The sequence below is a fragment of the Hypomesus transpacificus genome, chromosome 4 (assembly GCF_021917145.1).
Source record: "Hypomesus transpacificus isolate Combined female chromosome 4, fHypTra1, whole genome shotgun sequence".
Classification (NCBI taxonomy): Eukaryota; Metazoa; Chordata; class Actinopteri; order Osmeriformes; family Osmeridae; genus Hypomesus; species Hypomesus transpacificus.
In genome coordinates this window covers 2,051,137-2,071,474 of record NC_061063.1, presented here as the reverse complement: position 1 = coordinate 2,071,474, position 20,338 = coordinate 2,051,137, and the positions used below count along the sequence as shown (strand labels likewise).

Sequence of the window (20,338 nt, the reverse complement as noted above, 5' to 3'; positions counted from 1 at the left end):
TCCATAGCCTCTGCTCTGCAAAGCACTGGGATAATCTGACCACACACCCAGCTCTCTGCACACTCACACACAGAGCTATCTGTCACACACACGCACGCACGCGCACGCGCACACACACACACAAGAGGTCCGTGCAGGTACTCAGGTGTAATAAGCAGTAAAATAGATCATTTAAATGAGGCAGGGCAGAATAAACTTCAAAATAAATAGCTGCATGTCGGTGGGGGATCTGGACCAGCAGAGAAGACCAGCGGGAATGGGACTCTGGCTGGGGTCTGTCCTTTATCCACCATGCCGTTTACAGCCAGCTGTGCTCTCCTTTTCTCCCCCCCTTCATCAGCCATGCAAGTTGTAGTTGTTGGCTTGTGGATTTTTTTTTGATTTCACATTTAGCTAATATATAGTGGCCATAATGCGTGTCGATTGTTCCGTGAAAGTTTGACCTCCTCTCATCATGCCCCTGTCATCCTCTCCTCCTCTTCTCTTCCTCCCCCCTCCCCCCTGTTCCCTTTTCTCCTCCCTCTCTCCTCTACTGTCCCCTCCAGTCTCCTGCTTCTTCAACTTCACCACTCCGTCGGGGGTGCTGCTGTCCCCTAACTACCCCCAGGAGTACGGGAACAACATGCACTGCGTGTGGCTCATCATCACCAAGCCAGAGAGCCGCATCAACCTGGCCTTCAACGACCTCAGCATGGAGAAGCAGTTTGACTTCCTCTCCATCAAGGATGGGGGCAAGGTGCGTGTGTTGGAGGGAGGGGGGGGGGGGGGTTGGGAGTGATCGTGTTTAGGCCCCACAACTTTTAGGTTTTAAGGGGGTAAAAAGCGGGTTGGGGTAAGAATTTGTGTTAGGGTTAGAATTACATTAAGGGTTGGGGTTAAGGGTTGGGGATGCCACCATTTTGGGAGTGAATTGTTAGTCTTCACTAGGACAGTGATGTGTGTGTCTGTGTGTCCGTCTATCTCTCTCTGTGTATGTGTGTGTGTTTGCGTGCGTGCGTGTGTGTATGCTTGGGTGTGTATGCTTGGGGCTAAGGTTTGATTTGAGTGTCTTTCCATTCTGCCTTCATGCATTTCTACTTGCATCTGCCGCATCGATGAGTTCTCTATGAGCGCATCTATAGGTCACAGACATGTTCGTGTGGGTCCACATCTCCCTAACCCTACCTGCTTGACCCATCTTGCCCCAGGCGGAGTCTCCAATCCTGGGTACGTTCTCAGGTGACGTCCTGCCCCCTTCCATCACCACCAGTGCCCACGTAGCCCGTCTCGAGTTCCTGACAGACCACACCTACACCGATAGGGGCTTCAACATTACCTTCACCAGTGAGTAGACTCCTCTGATGTTCTGCTTGTTTTTAGTGTGTGTGTGTGCCTGTCTTTGTGTGTGCGTGTGTGTGTGTGTGTAAAAGACCGTACCCTTCCCACAGTGTAAACTGCTCTGCTCGTTTAGCGTGCATGTGTGTCTGCGTGTGTGTGTGCAAAATATCTTACCCTTTTCACAGTGTAGACTGCCCTAGTTATTTTGAGGGTGTGTTTAGGTTGTGTGTGTGTGAGAGAGAGTCTTCAGGAACTAACCCTTCCCACAGTGTCTTTCTGGGTACTGGAAAGTGTTTGACGTTGAGATGCTAATTTGCAAGTGTCTCCTGAGCGCAGCCCCAGGTGCTGAGGCGTACGCCACCATACTGCGAACACACGGTCGCTAATGCATTTATTAGAAACTCCAATTAATAAATACATAAGTGGAGGGGGGCGACGCGGAGAATGGGTGTCAAGAGCAGCTAATTGAATTTGACGGCTAGTTCCAGGGAACAGTTTTCCTCTCAACCGACACGTCTTTGGGTGGATTTTTTTTTGTTGAGGGGGGAGGGGTGCAGGGGGGGTGGCAGAGATGGGGGGGGGGGAGGGGTAGCATGGAGAGTTGGGCGGACTCATTCCATCAGTCATGTTAATTAAGAATGCCAAACTGTATTGAGGTAGGCATGGTTGGCACTTTAATAAATAGGATGATCGTGATTGATGAGACGCACTCTGTTCTGGTAGGATGCATATGATTGGTGTGTGTGTGCGCGTGTGTGTGGGGTAAGCCATGAGTGTGTCACCCCTGTGTTTTGTGTGGGATGGGGAGGATGCTGTTCGACGTGGCGGCTATTAAACCACCCTGTGAGTTTGAGCAGTGTTTAGGATAGTGAATGTAATATCAATGGGAGATTAGCTCTGGCATTTCAGCGGCTTCACCTTGTAGAAGGAGAATGCTGTTGTGGTTTCTTTTCCCTCCGCTCTCAACAAAACCCTCTTTCCACGCACGCACACACTCACACACACACAAACACACGCAAACACACATACAAACCGTCTAACCTACCGGACTTTTCCTCCGCCTCCCCCCCAGCGTTCCGCCACAACGAGTGTCCCGATCCAGGGGTGCCGGTGAACGGGAAGAGGTTTGGGGAGAGCCTACAGCTGGGCAGCTCCATCTCATTCCTGTGTGAGGAGGGCTTTGTGAAGACCCACGGCTCCCAGACCATCTCCTGCATCCTGAAGGATGGCAACGTGGTCTGGGACAACGCCATGCCTCGCTGCGAAGGTAAGGGAGTGCCTGGGTTGGTGTGTACGTGTGTGTGCTTAGGTGTGTGTGTGTGCTTGCGTGTCCTAAGGTGTGTGTGTGTGTGCGTGTGTGTAAATGTGCTGGTATATGTGTAATTGTGTATCTATAAATGTGCTTGTTTGTCCCTCTGTGCTGAATGTCTACTGTCTCACATGACCCTAGGTCAGGCTCACATCACTACATGACATGCTCTAGAGCTGGCTAGCGCGGTGGCTAATCACACTCCACCAGAATATCGTTCACCAGAACCCTGCCCCAGAACATTCTCCAGAGAGATAGCTAGCTCGGTGGCTACCGGCTAATATCACACTCACACACACCATATAGACGTCTATAAACTCACCACTTGACTAAAGCCCTTATCTTTTCTTCCACTCATGCTATACAAAGCTGGGTGTTATTAGAACACATGTCGTCTCTCCGCCCTGCTCGCGAGCATAGCGTTCTCCAGAGACCATCTATAATGAGATGGCGTTTCTGCCGTAATGAGTTCCATAGATGTCCTTCAGTGCACTGAGTCAACTGATTAAATCATCTACTTCAAAGAGGAAATACCACCATTGGTGGCTCTTGCTCTCTCTCTCTGTCTTTCTCTTTCTCTCCTATCTATCACCCTCTTTCTTGCTTTCTTTTCCTCTATTTCTCTCCCTCCCTGTCTCTCTACGTGCTCTGGTTGAGGATAAGTGGATAAGTAGATGTAAAGCAATGCAAAGTGTTTGCAGCAAAGACGAACAATGTGTGCGAGTGTGTGGTCGCCTGTGTGTTACAATAAAAGTGGTGTAGTGTGAATGTTTGATACTGGTCAAAGGGAACGATGTTAAAGCAAGTCCCTCCCTCCCTCCCCCCCCCCCTCCTCTCACCATCTCCCCCCTTCTCCTTCCCCCTGCCGCCCCTCCTCCCTCCCTCCCTCCCCCCCCCCCCCTCCTCTCACCATCTCCCCCCTTCTCCTTCCCCCTGCCGCCCCTCCTCCCTCCCTCCCTCCAGCCCCCTGTGGCGGGGAGCTGAAAGCCCCGAGTGGGATCATCCTGTCTCCTGGCTGGCCAGAGCTCTACAAGGAGGCCCTCAACTGTGAGTGGATCATCGAGGCTCCGCCGGGGTACCCTATCAAGATCATCTTCGACAAGTGAGTCACCTCCCCTAGAGCTGTCTTCTTGTGGACCTGCCGTGTGTGTCTTTATATGGGGGACATATGGCCCTCCCCCCATATGTCTTTAGTTCCCTTTACCTCCCCTCCCTCCTTCCCTCCCCCCCTCTCCCTACCCCGGTGCTAATGCAGTAGATGTGATCTACATAAAAACATACCCCGAGCAGGAAACATCATGTTTTATTTATAAGCTGTGTTGATAATTATTTTATCAATTCATTTCATACTCTCTCTGAGGGGACTGCATATATCAATTCACACAGACACACACACACACTCATGCACACGCGCTCGCATACACATACCTACACACACACACACGCACGCACGCACGCAAGCACACGCTCGCACGCACCTACCTACATGCACACACTCACACACTCTCACTCCCCCTACAGCAATCCTCCCTCCTCATCAGCCCTGCATTAGGTTAGAGTCAAGGGGAATGAGAGAGCGAGTAATTTGTTCCAACGTTGAACAAGCTGGATCAGTAGCCACAGGAGTGTGTTCCAGGATGAGTCCCGACCGCTTCTGCTCTCCTGCATCTCCCATCCTGATGGCCGCGGCGCCACCAAAGTACATCCGACACAAATGTTTGTTTCTATTTGATTTGGATGCAGCATTAATAAAACATGGTGTCGCGCTCCATTTCGCTGGCAGCGTCCTGAATACACAACCTTGATCACTTTGGGCATGGCGAGGATGAGAGGATGAACTGGAGTATAGTAGGGTACAGTACAGATGTACAGAATATTGATAGGTTGCCGGACCCCCTCACACACACACACACACACACACACAATCTGACATGCACACAGACACACACAGGCACACACACACCCAGATGCACAGACACACACAAATGTACACACACATGCCATCATGTGAACAGCACTGTGCACAAATGCATGTTTAACGTGGCTATGCATATATATGCATGCTGAACATATCATGAACATGTTTCATGTCATACAATATAGGACTATTTAACTCTGGTACACACACACACACACAGACAGACAGACACGCATAGTAAATGTTCATGTCCCCAGAGTTAGCCTGAGGCCATCTTGTATGCACAGGCAGACACACCGTACGATGTGTGCAAAATACTCAGTGACCAGCGCAGCTACAGTAGCTTGCATGTTTATCATGGTCTCTGTGCTGCACTGTTCTCAGGTTCCGTACGGAGGTGAACTACGACATCCTGGAGGTGCGAGACGGCCGCTTCCCTTCCTCTTCTCTGATTGGTAGCTACCAGGGTACCCAGGTGCCCCAGTTTCTCATTAGCACCTCCAACTTCCTATTCCTGCTGTTCTCCACCGACAAGAGCCACTCCGACATCGGCTTCCGTATACGCTATGAGAGTAAGTAAAACACGCAAGCACGCACACACGCACACAGATCGTTCCAACAGAAAGACGTGTCAGTACACACACAGGCACAGTCGTACACAAACACGCACACAAACATAAACAAACGCGTACACAAACAGTTTTACACACACACACACACACACACACATACCTATTGAGATGATTCATGAATACTGTATAGCCTCCTCTTATTAGGAGCCCAGGCCCGGCTAAGATATCACACACAACAGGCCCATGTATTCAGCTCTGTCTGTCAGGGGGCTGATATTAATGGCCTGCTATTAAAATGATCACGGTGGGCCTCATTTCATCAGCACTCCTACAGTATCATTAGAAAAGTAATTGGGGCTTGATTATACAACGAGATAACCCCATACCACCTTTAGACGTACACACACATTAGTAGGCACACACACACACCGGCCTTCCACTTGCATGAGTGCGTGCTCACCGGAGAAAGCATGCACATGCACGCACAAACATTTGTTTTCACCGTCCTTCACACCTAAGCCCACGCGTCAAAAAGAATGTGTGTGCGTCATCGTAGGTGCTGAGGTGGCTGAGTGTTTGACAGTCAGATCTGCTCCTCTGTGCACCTGTGTGAATGACTCTACACTCAGCCTCACTTACACTCTCACAGTCTGCATCCTTGAATTATTCACTACGTCCACCCAGCCAGGCAGAATGGGGAAGCTGTATATGTGTGTGTGTGGCTTCATTTGACTACATTTGTAGGGGCCAGAAATCCCCACATGAATGGTAAACTTAGGGAGAAATCCTTGGGGGGACATTCTCTTGGTCCCCACAATTTCAACTGCTATTTTTAGGGGATTTTAAGGGTTTTAAGGTAAGGTTAGAATTACATGAAGGGTTGGGGTTAAGAACTAGCGATAGTTTTGTGGTTAGGGTTAGGAGCTTGGTTTAGGTTTAAGGCTCAGGTTTTGGATTCAATTGAGAGTTAAAGTCCCTGTAAAGTGAATTTTCAGTTTTTTTGGTCTAGAAAATGATTCCTGGGTAGCCGGTAAATGTCCTGTGCAAGTGGACGTGGTTTCAGCAACCTCAGTAGACACGCCCACAGTGTTTGTGATCTGAGAAAACTGCTTATTTTAGTTGATTTTGTTTTTTTTATCATAAATATTTTGCTGGGTGATTAGGAACACATTTTCCTGTGGTGTGACAAACTCAGAATACATATTTTATTGTCACTTTACAGGGACTTTAAGGTTAGGGCCTGGGGATAGCAGGATTTTGAGTGTGTGTGTGTGTGTGTGTGTATGTGTGTGTTTAATTGTGAGAGAGAAAGCCATCTCGAAATGACTTTCCCCATAGCCGCTTGTGTTGAGAACTCCTGTACAGTTCTAAACATTTCAGTTTTTTCTATAGCTTTTAGCATGTCGAGATCGTTTAAGTGCACCTTTAGAGGCTAGGTGCTAATGCCCTAGCTGATCTGAACAGAATCACAGCCGTTAAGTGTTTGTGTGCGCTGGAATTTTGTGTGTGTGTGGGCACCTGCTTGGGTGACTGTATGTGTGTGTGTGTGAACCTTTGTGCGCACATGTGTATAGATAACTCACCCCCCCCCCCCCCTTCTCAGCCCTCCAATTGCAGTCAGATCACTGTGTCGACCCCGGTATTCCTGTCAATGGCCAGCGTCATGGAAATGACTTCTACGTGGGCGCCTTGGTTACGTTCAGCTGCGATGCGGGGTACACCCTCAGCGACACTGAACCCTTGGAGTGTGAACCCAATTTCCAGTGGAGTCGGCCCCTCCCCAGTTGTGATGGTACGTTCCGCAGCCACTCTCAAAATGGCTGACGTTTGCACCAGCGCTAAAGTGCTAAAAAAGAAGTGAGAGCTAAAAAAGCTTCAAAGTGAAAATATACAGTTTGGATTTGAAGCTAGTTTTCATTCTGGGTTACTCATGGGACTTCTTACATTTCTTATCTTCAGTGATTGTAGCTTTTAGTCTCTAGTTCTTTATACTTGTATATGCTTTTATATCTGAGTCACGGACTGACTCCGTGTCTTGAACGTTTTTATCCTATTCCACTAGACTTTTCTACATATTAGGGTAACATTTATTTTGTTTTGTCTGTAATGACATTTTAATATATTTCATATTGATGTTGGTCTCAGGCCCCTCCAGTCAAATGCATTTTAAAGCGTTAAATAAGCTCTGAGGGAATTCTGTCATTGTTTGTGTTTCATTTATTGCCATTTATCTATCTTTATTTTCTCCCTGTCTTTGTTTTCCCTCCTTCCATTCTCCATCTCCCTCCCTGTCTCTTTCTCTCTCTTTGTCTATCCCTCCGTGCCTCTCGATGTCTCCCTCTCTCTGTCACTCTCTCCCTCCCTGTCGCACCTCTCCCTCCCTGTCTTTAGCGTTGTGTGGAGGTTACATCCAGGGCAACACAGGCACCATTCTGTCTCCTGGCTTCCCAGACTTCTACCCTCATAACCTCAACTGCACCTGGTTGATCGAATCTTCTCACGGCAAAGGTGAGTGACTGTCAAGCATTCACAAATACATACTCATGTACACACCAACACACACACACACACACACACATGCCCACGCAGACACATGCAGGCTCTCACGTACATAGACACAGAGGAGACAGAAAGCTAGTTCTATTTGTCATCTGACGCTGTGGCTGTGAGGAAAGCCTAGGGCAAGACAGCCAAGGAACCACTCTCCTGCCACCGCACCATTAGCACACCACGCTCTGTGTCAGCCCCTGACATGACTTCATTAGGCCCTCTGTGTGTGTGTGTGTGTCTGTGTGAGTGAGCGACACGACAATGCAGTTCTCATCACCCGCAAACAACCATGTTAAACACCAAAATAATCTGAACTACAACCACCATTAAAACTACATTTCCCTGCACTTCCTGCCCACCTAGGTGTCCAATTCACCTTCCACACATTCCACCTGGAGAGCCCCCATGACCACCTGCTGGTAACGGAGAACGGCAGCTTCTCGGAGCCGCTGTGGCGTCTGACGGGCTCCACGCTGCCCTCGCCGCTCAGCGCGGGTCTGTTTGGGAACTACACCGCCCAGATTCGCTTCCTGTCCGATTTCTCTGTCTCCTACGAGGGGTTCAACATTACTTTCTCAGGTGAGGGGGAAGGGACATTTCACCCAAGTGCAGGAGAGGAGGGTTAGGTTTGTGTTCTGAAAGTGACTGAGGAGGAGGGGATTGGGTTGAGCAATAGGTAGGGTTTGGGTTCTGCGCGTTGGGAAACTGGTATGATTTGGTTTCTAAGTGTTGGGGAACTGGTAGAATTTGGGTTCTAGGTGAGCAGCTGATATCGGACAGTACAAACATTCAAACACATAACCTCAGTGCTGTAAGAACCTTATGCAAACTGTCCGGGGATTGGGTTCAGGTGGGTTCAATTAGGACTGTCGCCACTTACAAAGTTCAACAATGGAATTGGTCTAAAAGGATCAGATAGCCTATGTTTTCTAATGGCTGTTCTCAACGCTCGCTTTTAGACCATAACACGCTAACCGTGACTAAGGGTTGTCTTGGCACCTCAATGCATAATACCCAGTGGGATGTGCCTTGACCATTAACTGTGAGGATCCTATTTAAATGGTTACTAATTGGGGTTGAGAAATGTGTCAACCACTTGTAAGATACAAGTGTAAGTGTAAGAAACCTCCCCCTTTAAATAATCATGTCATTACAGGCTCCTGAGAAGATGAGAATGTGTTGAATTTCAGCGTTAGTCTTTCACACCCCTGATGGTGCTTGTTTCTAACTCCCTTTCTCTCTCCAGCCACCTCTACCTCCCCCTCATGTACTTGTGTGAAAATTAATTCTATTCAAACAAGCTTCAAAAAAGATAAGAAATGAAAGACGTTAGCCACCTAATCGGGATGGCAACCCTGAATTAGTGTGACCCACCTGATTGGTGGTAGGCCATTATGCGTGGAGAGGGATACAGCCATTTTCTGAAGCCGTTTAAAAAATCTTTCTTACAATGGAAATACATGATGGGGATATAACCAACTACTTTGGCCCAAAAAGTTAACTGTTTGTTTCTCACGTTCTCGTCCTCTCACATTCTCCTCCTCCATCCTCTTCTTCCTCTATCATTCTCCTCTTCTCCTCACTCCTCTCTCATCATCCTACCTTCTCACCTCTTCTCTCCTCTGTCCTCTGTCCTCTTCACCTCCTCTCTCTTCTTCTACTCTTCTACTCTCTCATCCTTCTCCTGCTCCTCTCTCATCTTCTCCTCTCCTCTGTCCTCTTCTCCAATCTCCCTCTCTGTTCTTCTACTCTTCTACTCTCTCATCCTCCTCCTCTTGTTCTCTCTCCTCCTCTCTCCTCTCCTCCCAGAGTATGACCTGGAGCCATGTGAGGACCCAGGTGTTCCTCCCTACAGCATCCGTAAGGGGCTGATCTTCGGGGTGGGCGACGTCCTCATGTTCTCCTGTTTCCCGGGGGTACCGTCTGGAGGGGCCAGCCAGGGTGGTGTGTCTGGGGGGCAGGAGGAGGGTGTGGAGCTCCCCTCTGCCAAGGTGTGTTGGTAGGTGCTCACACTCTTTTTTGATTTGGCTTTGGTCACCACCCTCCCTCCCTCCCTCAGTCCTGCTCCTCCAGCCCTTCTCTTCGTCCTCCTCTTCCACCCCTCCCTCCGCCCCTCCCTCCTCCTACTCCTCCATCTCTTCTCTTCAACCTCCAATCCGACCCCGCCCTCCTCCCACTCACCCATCCCTTCAGTCTTGCTCTTGAGATGTGAGAATGTTTGTCCTTCATCTTTAGAACACAACCAGAAAGTGTTGCAAATCAACATACAGCACGAATTGAACCTTGGGGAAAGTAAAAATATATTCAGTCTTAAATTGCTGCCGTTTGATTGACTGGAACATCTTGAGAGGCAGATTTCATCCAATTAGAGAGCAGTGTAAGGGTTTGCAGGGTCTAAACTCAAAATATAATTTGTAAACTTTCAGATTTGACATTTTAGCTGAGGACAACAATTACGCTTTTAGTTTTCATCTTCTCCAGTAATTTCTGTGCACTTGGTTCCCTTCATGTTTGGTTTGTTTAGACTTCTGGAGGAAATTGGGTCAAAACGTTACTTAATAAACATGAATATAAATGGATTCGTTTGCATCATTTGCAGTGGTTCTTTGTGGAAAGATTCTGGAGTTTTTTTACTTAGCCCAGTTTGAGTCAGACTGCAGTCATCTCATTGATCCATGCCTCAATCTCTCCTCTCTTCCTCTCCATTTCTCCTCTCTTCCTCGCTCCCTCTCTGCATGTTTCTATAAGTATCTACATGACTGTGTGCAATGTAGGTATGTAGCACGTGACATGCCCTCTGCTTTCTCCTCTTTCTTTTTCCATTTGTTTTCGGCATATACCCACTCTATATATCACTATTCCCCTCTATCCCTTTCTCTGGATCTTCAATCTTTTTCTCCTTCTCTCTCTCTCTCTCTCTCTCTCTCTCTCTCTCTCTCTCTCTCTCTCTCTCTCTCTCTCTCTCTCTCTCTCTCTCTCTCTCTCACTCTCTCTCTCTCTCTCTCTCTCTGTCTCTCTCTCTCTCTCTGTCTCTCTCTCTCTCCCTCTCTCCACTCCATCCCTCTCTTCTCTAGCTGAGTGCGGCTCCTCTGTAACTGGCATGCAAGGGGTGCTCCTCTCGCCCAACTACCCCGGTTACTACGGCAACAACCACGAGTGCATCTACGCCATCCAGACACAGCCGGGCAAGGGGATCCAGCTACGAGCACGAGACTTCAGACTGGAAGACGACGACATGCTCAAAGTGAGGGGGTTGAGATGTGTGTGGGAGGGGGGGGGGGGAATCAGTGTGTGTGCTGTGACTTCAACATGTGAAAACATGACGTTACTATATGACCACGACTGTGCTGTAGCAACTTCCTAGATAAAGCACAGGACAGCAATAACTCTGTTTACCAGGATGATAATGCCAAGGAACTCTCGTATCTTCTGTACCTGCAAGACAGTTCAGTAGTCCTCAAGTCTGCCTGTAGGATGTTCTGCAGTTGCCCCCCCCCCACACCTAACTGTCCCCCCCCCCTGGTGTGTGAAGGTGTTTGATGGCAGCAGCAACAAGGCCCGCCTCCTGGGTGTGTTCACCGGGACAGAGCTGCAGGAGACCACCCTGAACTCCACCTCCAGCTCCATGTGGCTGGAGTTCATCAGCAACGACGACAACACCAGCAAGGGCTTTGAGCTCCACTTCACGAGTGAGTCACACGCCTGGGGCGTGCGAGCATGTGACACACACGCACAGGCGAACAAACATGGGAACACACGCATACACACGCGCACACAAACAACTGGAAATCTAGCGCAGGTGTACGGACACATGTACGCACACAAACACAGGCCCACACACACACATGCAAATGTACACCTGACATAAACAAAGAGACTTACCACAGGCCCAAGTAATGATTGCATCATGCAGTACAGCACACTGTCAGATGTATTGCACCGAAACATCAAACTGTTATACATGCACCCACGCATATCCACACACACACACAAACACACACAAACACACACACACACATGAATCAGACCGTACAGTGACAAGAGGCATGAATAAATTACTCCAGAAGACAGGTTAGCAGGATAGTACACACACTCTCAGCATATGAACACACAGTTTCCCTTTGTGTGACTGATTTCACTAATGCATGATTGTATTATATGATGTGCTGATTTAATTCTCATGCAATACACCTTTTTATACACAGTTTTTCTGTGTATTCTCCCCATTAACATTCTTCTTTCCCTCCGTTTCCTTTCCACCTCTTCTCCTTTCCTTCTTCTCTCCGTCCCACAACCCTTTTCTATTATTCATAACTCTTCACTACTCTTTTTTTGTCTTTTATTTACCTGTTTACTTCCATCTTCCCTGACTCCCCCTGCCTCTCCCCCCCTCCCCCCTCTCCCTCCCCCCTCTCCCTCCACCCTCTCCCCCCTCCCTGCAGGTTTCGAACTGGTGAAGTGTGAGGACCCGGGTGTGCCCCAGTTTGGGTACAAGCGTGAGGACAAGGGCCACTTTGCGGGAAGCACGGTGTCATTCAGCTGTGAGCCGGGGTACACCCTGAGAGGGCCCCAGGTGCTCACCTGTCTGAGGGGCGAGAGGAGGGCCTGGGACAGCCCCCTGCCTCTCTGTGTCGGTACGTCTCTCTCTCCTCTCTCTCCGCCCATCTCTCTCTCCTCTCTCTGTCTATTTTCCCTGTCTCTCCACTCGCTCTGTCCCACCTCTCTCTATCTCTGTCTCTACTCTCCTTTCTGTCTCCACTCACCTCTCTCTCTCTCTCTCTTTATCTTTGTCTCTACTCTCTCTCTCTCTCTCTCTCTCTCTCTGTCTGTCTCTACTCTCTCCCCTCTCTGTCTCCACTCTCCTCTCTTGGTCTACTCTCCCCTTTCTCTTTCTCCTCTTTCTCTCCATACATTCATGGCTCTGGAGCTCCACACTCACGTTAGACGACAGTGTGTGTGTGTGTGTGTGTGTGTGAACCCTTATTCAGATTCAGAATTTCAGACAAAGCTCTTTAGTCCCAATGGCTAAAGTTAGATCTCACCTCTCCTTCTCATATCAATAATGTAGGAGGCACTTAGACAGGCTTTTAATCCCCCTAACTCCCCCTCTCTCCCCTCTCCTTTCCTCTTGCAGGAGGACCAATGCAATCAACTACACACACATACACACACATATATGTACACAGACACGCACATACCTACACACTATTCACAGGTATGTGCATAGACACACTCAAATTTGCTAGTCATTTGAAACAGGGTGGAACCAGAGAGAGAAAATTGTGTATGAGGGTCATTTGGTAATTGTTTGTCTTTTTGTGGTGTGTGTGTGTGTATATATGTGAGCGAGTGACCAAGCTTATTTGTGGCATTTACCAGTTCAGGGTATGGAGGGAGTCACTGCCTATTGAGCCATGAAACTAGAACTGTCACATACTGCCCTGACAACACACCCACCCCCACCCACCCACCCACACAGCCACACACACACACCATCTGTGATTTGTGTGATACAACATCCCAGTCTCCTCAGGCCTCAGAGCAGATATGCAGGTGTCCCTACCTCCACGATCTATAGCCCCTCTCCCGATATCACCAGACCCAAAGTTAACTTGATATATTCATACTCTGATATATTCCTGTGTGTGCATTACAATCTCTGATTGATGCTTCCACCTGCACTGTGATTTGTAGAGACATTACTCTGATGGTAAGTCATAGTTCCACTCCAGGGAAAGGATGTTGCACTGGAAACTCCATAGTTACATCTCATCAGGATAATTAAATGTTGAGAGGAGAAGACTATGTACGTGTGTAGGTGTGTGTGCGTGTGTGTGCGTGAGTGTGTGTCTGTGTGTGTGCATGTGTTTGAATCAGTAATTTATATCCATCGTAACAGGCAAATAAATTTACCACAGTAAGAGAACATTAGTACCAGACAGTATCATGCATACACTCACACACACACACACACACACACACAAACACACGTGAACACACTCGTGTACAGCTCCATCAGAGCAGTAGAATGAGATCATGTCTTGGACTCTGAGGGGTTTCACCTGAGCCCACGTTAAGTTAGAGTGTATTGAGCTGGCTCTGGTCCATTAGAAAGGTATAATGGAAAGCTTCAGCTAGCGCCTTGCTAATGTAAGATACAGTATACTTGACTGTAAATGTTTGAATGCCCCTTCAAGTTCATGTTTTAATCATATTGGGCAGTTTCCTGGACGAAGACTAAAATCCTGTTACTGTAGATTGAGTTGTCTTTCCGTCAAACTTTTCAGTGCTGCTGTTAACCCAATATTCTCTCCCTTTCTCCCTCCCTTTCTCCCCCTTCCTCTCCCCCTCCCTTTCTCCCTCCCAGCGGAGTGTGGTGGTACCATAAAGGATGAACCTGCAGGTCGTATCCTGTCTCCTGGCTACCCTGCTCCGTATGAACACAACCTCCACTGTGTGTGGACCATCGAGGCTACGCCAGGGAGCACCGTCGGGTCAGTACCCGACACCCTAACCCTGTCCATCTCTCCACGGTCACCTTGGCTGCGTTTCGGTCCGTTTTCTCACTCCTGCAAGAACCTGCTGGAACGCTCTTTGCCCATGCAGCATTGTAGTCAATTCCCCTCCCTTCCCTCCTTCCCTTCCTCCAATAGTATCTCTCCGTTCCCACACCTACTCCAAGCCCGTTGAAGCTGTGCTGTCTGCAGGGTGAAGGACACAACAGCTTCACAGCCTAGCGAGGGTGTGTGCATGTGTGTGTGTGTGACCTCCCTCTATGCCTTTCAGAGTTAATGAGTGGACACGCGTCCGCAGTAATGGACGCTCGTTTGGCCAGCGTAATTTTGCGTGAAATCTGGCAGACGCGGCGAGAGGCCCCGTAATTGGTCAGATGTTATAATCAGGCTGTTTATTAAGCGCCTCACCTCTCCTCACCCCTCATCCCCCCCTGCCTCGCCCCTCTCTTGCCCTTCACAGGACATAACTGGGTTGCCAGGTTTGGCAATTGTCCACATTACATGAGGATGTTCCATGTGTGTCTAGAACAACATCTGGGAAGTCTTTAATTGAACAAATTGATGAATATTAGAGAACTTTCTGGAGTCTTATAGTTTGGCCCTGAATGGAGAGGAGGACAAAAGAGGAAGAGGGGGGGGGCCCTCCTGCAGAGGAGGGAAGGAAATCGGAGGAGAGGAAACATGAGGGGAGTGGAGGAGAGAAGGGAAGGACAGGAAGAGGGATGGAGAGTAGGATGAGAGGAAGAGGAAGAGACGTGAAGTGGAGGAGAGAGCAGAGGGGAGAGGAGATCGGAGGAGGGGAGGAATAGGATATGCTGCGTGCTGTTTCAGCCTCAGCATCATTCTGATGAATCAGATTCATTATATCTGCGGGGGATGGAGCTCATCAATATGCAACATCTGTGTCAGAGTGTGTCTGTATGAGAGCACGTCATTTACATCCCTGTGACGAGGACTAGGAATAGCTAAGCGCGTTTTCTGGTCACTTGGGTGCTTTCCCTCCCTCCCTCCCTCCCTCCCACACTTCTATATACATCCCTTTGATCCCTCTCACAGTCAACATGTACCTGTAGACATACATTATGGAGGAGCAGCTGCATTGCTCAAGACCCTGGATGCATCATGGGATATAGGATGAGAGGGAGGTACGATAGAGGAAGGAGAGAGAGAGGCAATGGGGAAGAGGGGAGAGAGAGACATAGAGAGAGACAGATAGACAGAGGTAGGTGGATTAGAGTAGCTGTACTGGGATGTACTGCAATGTAACACATTGAGAGGGAGAGAGGGAGGGAAAACAATTCAGATAGCAGGGGATGGAGTGAGGGGAATTAGGAAGATAGGATGCAGGAGGAATTTATAGAGGGAGAGGAGAGAATCAAGATATAAAGGGATATTGTTGTGTTTCTCTGTATGTTTTGCTTTTTACGGTTGGGGGAACTGAGAATATATCCACCTCATCCCCCAATGCAAGTCTGACTGGGATATTCACACATACACACCCCTCTAACACACGCACACACACACACTCGTTGCACCCCCAGGATTACCAATCTCCTAAACCCCATATTCGGTTAGGCTCCACATAACAAGAAAACAGCTCTGAGGATCATGTGTGTGTATGTGTATGTAGGCCTACCATCCAATGAGAGAGTGTGTGTTGGTCTGGGTCTCTGCCCCAAGTTGTGCCCCATCCCCTTCTTACCTCACCCCATCACCCACCCCCACCCACTCCCTGGTTCCCTCACAAGTCTCTCTTATTCAATTCCGCTGAGATTTGATTCAACTGTTTCTTGTGTTGTGAAGGCAGGACGTGTTGAGCTGTACTCTATCCACATGCTATCTACAATACTAGAATAAGAATATTATTCTGTTCTGTATATTTATTAGAATTTGTTGCTATTTCTTTAGGACTTTTCATCTTTCGTCTCCTGACTGTTCTATCTGTGTCACAAGGACTGTACTTCCTGTTTTTTTACACCAATGAGAATCCTAGTTTGGTTCAGGCCAACCATCTGCATTCTGGACTCATTAAGTATGCAAATCCAACAGCTTGTACCCGCCCACAGCCCTGTTCCCCGGCACCCTACACTCAAACACACACACACACAAACACACACACACACAAACACACACACACACACACTCTCACACAGAGACCTCATCCTCATCCCTCTATCCCAGAGCCGTCTGCGGAGAAGAATAAAGGGGGAAACGTCAGCGATAGAAAAGACAAGTGTAAAAAAAGAACATGAGGATTAGAGAGCTCTGGCAGCGAGGGGATTGGCTCCTGAAAGGAAGTACAGGCTTGGCTTTGGTTCTGCCAGGACCTGTGATCTTCCACAGGAAATGTGTGTGTGTGTGTGTGTGTGTATATGTGTGTGGGTATGTGGGTGGGTGGGGGGGAACGTTTGTTTGCTACCACACGTGTGTGTGTGCTTTTTTCATGTGAGTCTTTGTGTGTGTGTGTCATCGATCGAGAGCAAGATAAACAATCCCTCCCCCCTGTCCTCCCGTCCTACTTCTGTCCATCCCCTGCATCATGTCTCCCATGCCTACCATAGATTGCTAGAGAGAAAGCAAGGGTTGATCAGTTAGGTCTGGTTCTGAAATAAGCCAATTACCCTAACATGTAATGCACGTCTGCTCCCAGCCATCCAGCCGAACAGCCTAAATCCCTTGTATCCCTCTTCTCCCCTCCTCCCCTCTCCTCCCCTCCCCTCCCCTCATTTCCCCTCCCCCTTCCCTCCTCTTCTTTCCTTCTCCTTTCATGTCCTCTCTTTTCCACTTTTTCCTTTTCTCCTCTCCTCTCCCCTCCCTTCCCCTCCTCCTTCTCCTCTCCTCATCTCCCTTCATCCCACATCCACACTTCCCCCCCACTTTTCATCATGTCCATAATGATATATGTAAGATTTTTTCAACACCTCCTCCATTACTCTCTCCTTCCACAAAATACATCTGGACATATAAAGTGACATTCTGTGTGTGACAGTACTGAATCTTCGACAGAGAACCCAAGCGTCATTAACATGTTAGCAGGATATTCATCAACACGTTACCACAAGTCTGACATGTGACCCTGTCTAACAGGGTAGTAAATCCACCTTGTACTTGAGTCAAATACTAGGTGCATATTTATGTCACAAAATCACACACACCAGGCACAAAGGCACCTACATACATGTACGTGTTTAGACAGAAACACAAACACAAAAACCCCTGCACACCCATATTCACACAAACACACACGTAAATCCCGAATAACCTTTGTCGTCAAATCTGAGCAGGGAGTAGGAGGATTATGCTAACATTAGTATAACGTGTGTGAATCATCTCTAGCATTTACATGACGGGGGCGGAGACCCTTGAACATACCCTCTCCCAGGGGGTGAAGAGAGGCAAGCTAATCTGCTCCAGGATTAAGGAGTTAGCATTCGCATTCACACAGCAAGACTAACTGCTGTTGGTGGACACCGCTTGTGGTGAAAGCAAATCCTGACGTGTAGCGACTGGACGGTGTAACACTCGATTCTGTCGTGTCTGCATCTAGGTACGCTGACACGCGGCAACTTAAAGGCCTTGCTTTTGTGTGAGAGTCTCTGTGTTGAGCATTGCCGAACCCATCAAGCACTCCCCACACATCACTTATCCAACAAAACACCATCCCGGCCTTTTTGGGTTGATCCCACCTTGGGCTGCACCAATATCGTACAGAGGTGCGTTTTCGGAATGAGCTAAGACCTGAAGGGTGCGGCTTTCCATGTACCAATCAGACGAAAGCTCAGGAAATATCTGTGGTGCATCTCCTGGACTCAGTGGCTCCGCAACTGTGCCTTCAATGGTAAATGGACTGGATTTACGTGGCACGCTTATCGACCTTTATGGTCCACCCAAAGCACTTTACATTATGCCTCTTATTCTCCCACACACACACACACACACTCACACACACACACACACACGGCAGAGATGCAATGCAAGGCGCTGGCCTGCCCATCAGGAGCAACTCGGGGTTCAGTGTCCTGCTCAAGGTCACACTCGTGGCCAGGAGGAGTCGGAGATCCAACCTTGCAATTAGTGTTTCATCCTCTCTCCCCCTGAGCCACGGCTGCAGGAAGGTGCACTTTACAGTTCGTACGAGCTCGCCCTCCCATCGGGTCGTGTCTCACGAGGCAGGGAGTCAGGTGGCTGAGCAGTCAGGGAGTCGGGCTAGTAATCAGAAGGTTGCCAGTTCAATTCCCGGCCGTGTCGAAATGACGATGTGTCCTTGGGCAAGGCACTTCACCCTACTTGCCAGGGGGGAATGTCCCTGTACTTACTGTAAGTCGCTCTAGATAAGAGCGTCTGCTAAATTACTAAATGTAATGTAAATGTAAGGCGTGTGCTCTCTGACGGCAGATAGCAAGCCTGTTGGACAAGGCAGCGCCTGCTGAATATTGTACAGAGGTGCGTTTTCGGGAATCAGTATAGACCTGAAGGGTGAGGATTTCCATGTACCACGTGTCAGATAAAAGTTCAGGAAATATCTGTGGTTCACCTTCAAAGGCAGGGTGTATAAGCACCAAGCTTACTCTTCGCTTACGCCCTGGTCCCTTGAACCTTCTCCAAATGTGTGAAGTGGCTGTAGAACTGATTCAACGGAGGGGGATACACCTCGACGACCTGCTGGTTCTAGCCCTGTCTCCGCACAAGGTTACCCAGGACCCTTCCTCACTGGTGAATCACCTCACTCAGCTTGGATTCACTGTTAACTGGACAAAGACTGCTCAAAGGCTCTCAACAGTTTACCTACTTAGGCATACAGCTGAACACTGTAGAGATGCGCCGGACCTTTAGCACCATGGCAGAAGGCCCTAGCCTTGGCTGTTTTTGTGTTCACATCTCACACACAGTCACCGCTCTATCGGTGATGGCCCTGTTGGGGACGATGGCCACAGCCCATGTAGTAGTGCCCCTAGGCCTCTTGGTGAAAGTGAGAATGCACAAGTGAAGTAGGGAGGAAGGATGATTGCATTGTGGTGAGAATTGTCATTAGCTCTCATCTGATTTACATCCTTTACAGACACAGCCGCTGCATGAATGTGCTACTTTGTAACAAAGAGGCGTGTGCGTCTGTCTGTGTGTGTGCCTGTGTCTTTGTGATATTGCCTGTGTGTGTGTGTGTGTATGTGTGCATTATATTTCATTGTACAGTGCTCGACATGTTAGGGCAGCAGGGCTTGTTACATGTACAGCTGGCTGTGTAGTGCACATAGTTAGCATGGTTCCTGGCCCCCAGGCCATCTCCACAACAGACAGCATGGCCTCTCTGTTCTGACACCAATTATGCAGAAATGGAGGACGTGTTACTGTAAAGCATGCCTATCTGGGCAAAACACTTCCTGTTCTGGTCCCAATGTCGCTCAGGGCTGGGTGTGTGAGAGTGGATAAGGGTGTATACTTAAGTAAAAGATGTGTGTGTGTGTGTGTATGTGTGATCGTATGTGCATGCATTTCACATAATGATATATGTGTGAGTGTGTATTTGTATGTGTACTTGGGCTTAAGGCTTGAATATATAGGAGGGATACCCTTAGCTGTGTTTGCATGAGGGAGGAGTTGGGAGCCTCATACATTCACCCTTATTAGTTTAGCTATTTAGCTTATTAGTCTCCCTGGGAGAGAAAGAAACAGAGAAAGCGATCGTGAGGGAGAGAGAGAGATAAAAAGGAAGAGAGGGTAAGAAAAAGCATTAGCGAGAGGAAAAGGAAGAGGACGAGGAGTTAAAGTGAGAGGAAGGAAGGACGGAACAATTCCAGTGACAATCTCTACTCATTCACTTAAACGATTAAAGTAAGCCAGGGACCTGAGTATTAGCTACTGATACAGAACGCAACTGAGACAATGGCTTGCAGTTCCTTCCCTATCCATTCCTTTATAGATTCTATGCACACGAACAATCCAATTTGTTGTTTTACTATTAATACTTAAAGAGGATCCCTTAATCCCCACATTCTATTTACCTCGAATCCACAGAATCCATTGGGCTGAGTTCCTTTCAGAGCAAGGTCTGGCACCTCCTTGGCATCATTTACTTTGTCTCGCACAGTCTCATTGGTCGAAAACCTTCACTCTGGCATTACTTGTCCAATCGATAAGTTGACACTCTGACGTGCAGAAA

At 48.4% G+C, this 20,338-nt stretch overlaps 1 protein-coding gene across 1 annotated transcript in view; it reads left to right on the top strand.

Moving 5' to 3' along the window:
• csmd2 (CUB and Sushi multiple domains 2) overlaps positions 1-20,338 on the top strand; it is a 213,852-nt gene that overhangs the window by 119,101 nt on the left and 74,413 nt on the right. The window contains 14 exon segments of the mRNA XM_047019512.1: positions 546-736; positions 1,188-1,323; positions 2,390-2,584; positions 3,590-3,728; positions 4,929-5,116; positions 6,720-6,908; positions 7,508-7,624; positions 8,030-8,245; positions 9,476-9,576; positions 9,578-9,665; positions 10,741-10,910; positions 11,199-11,355; positions 12,109-12,300; positions 14,034-14,160. Coding sequence (XP_046875468.1) covers positions 546-736; positions 1,188-1,323; positions 2,390-2,584; positions 3,590-3,728; positions 4,929-5,116; positions 6,720-6,908; positions 7,508-7,624; positions 8,030-8,245; positions 9,476-9,576; positions 9,578-9,665; positions 10,741-10,910; positions 11,199-11,355; positions 12,109-12,300; positions 14,034-14,160 — 2,206 coding nt within the window.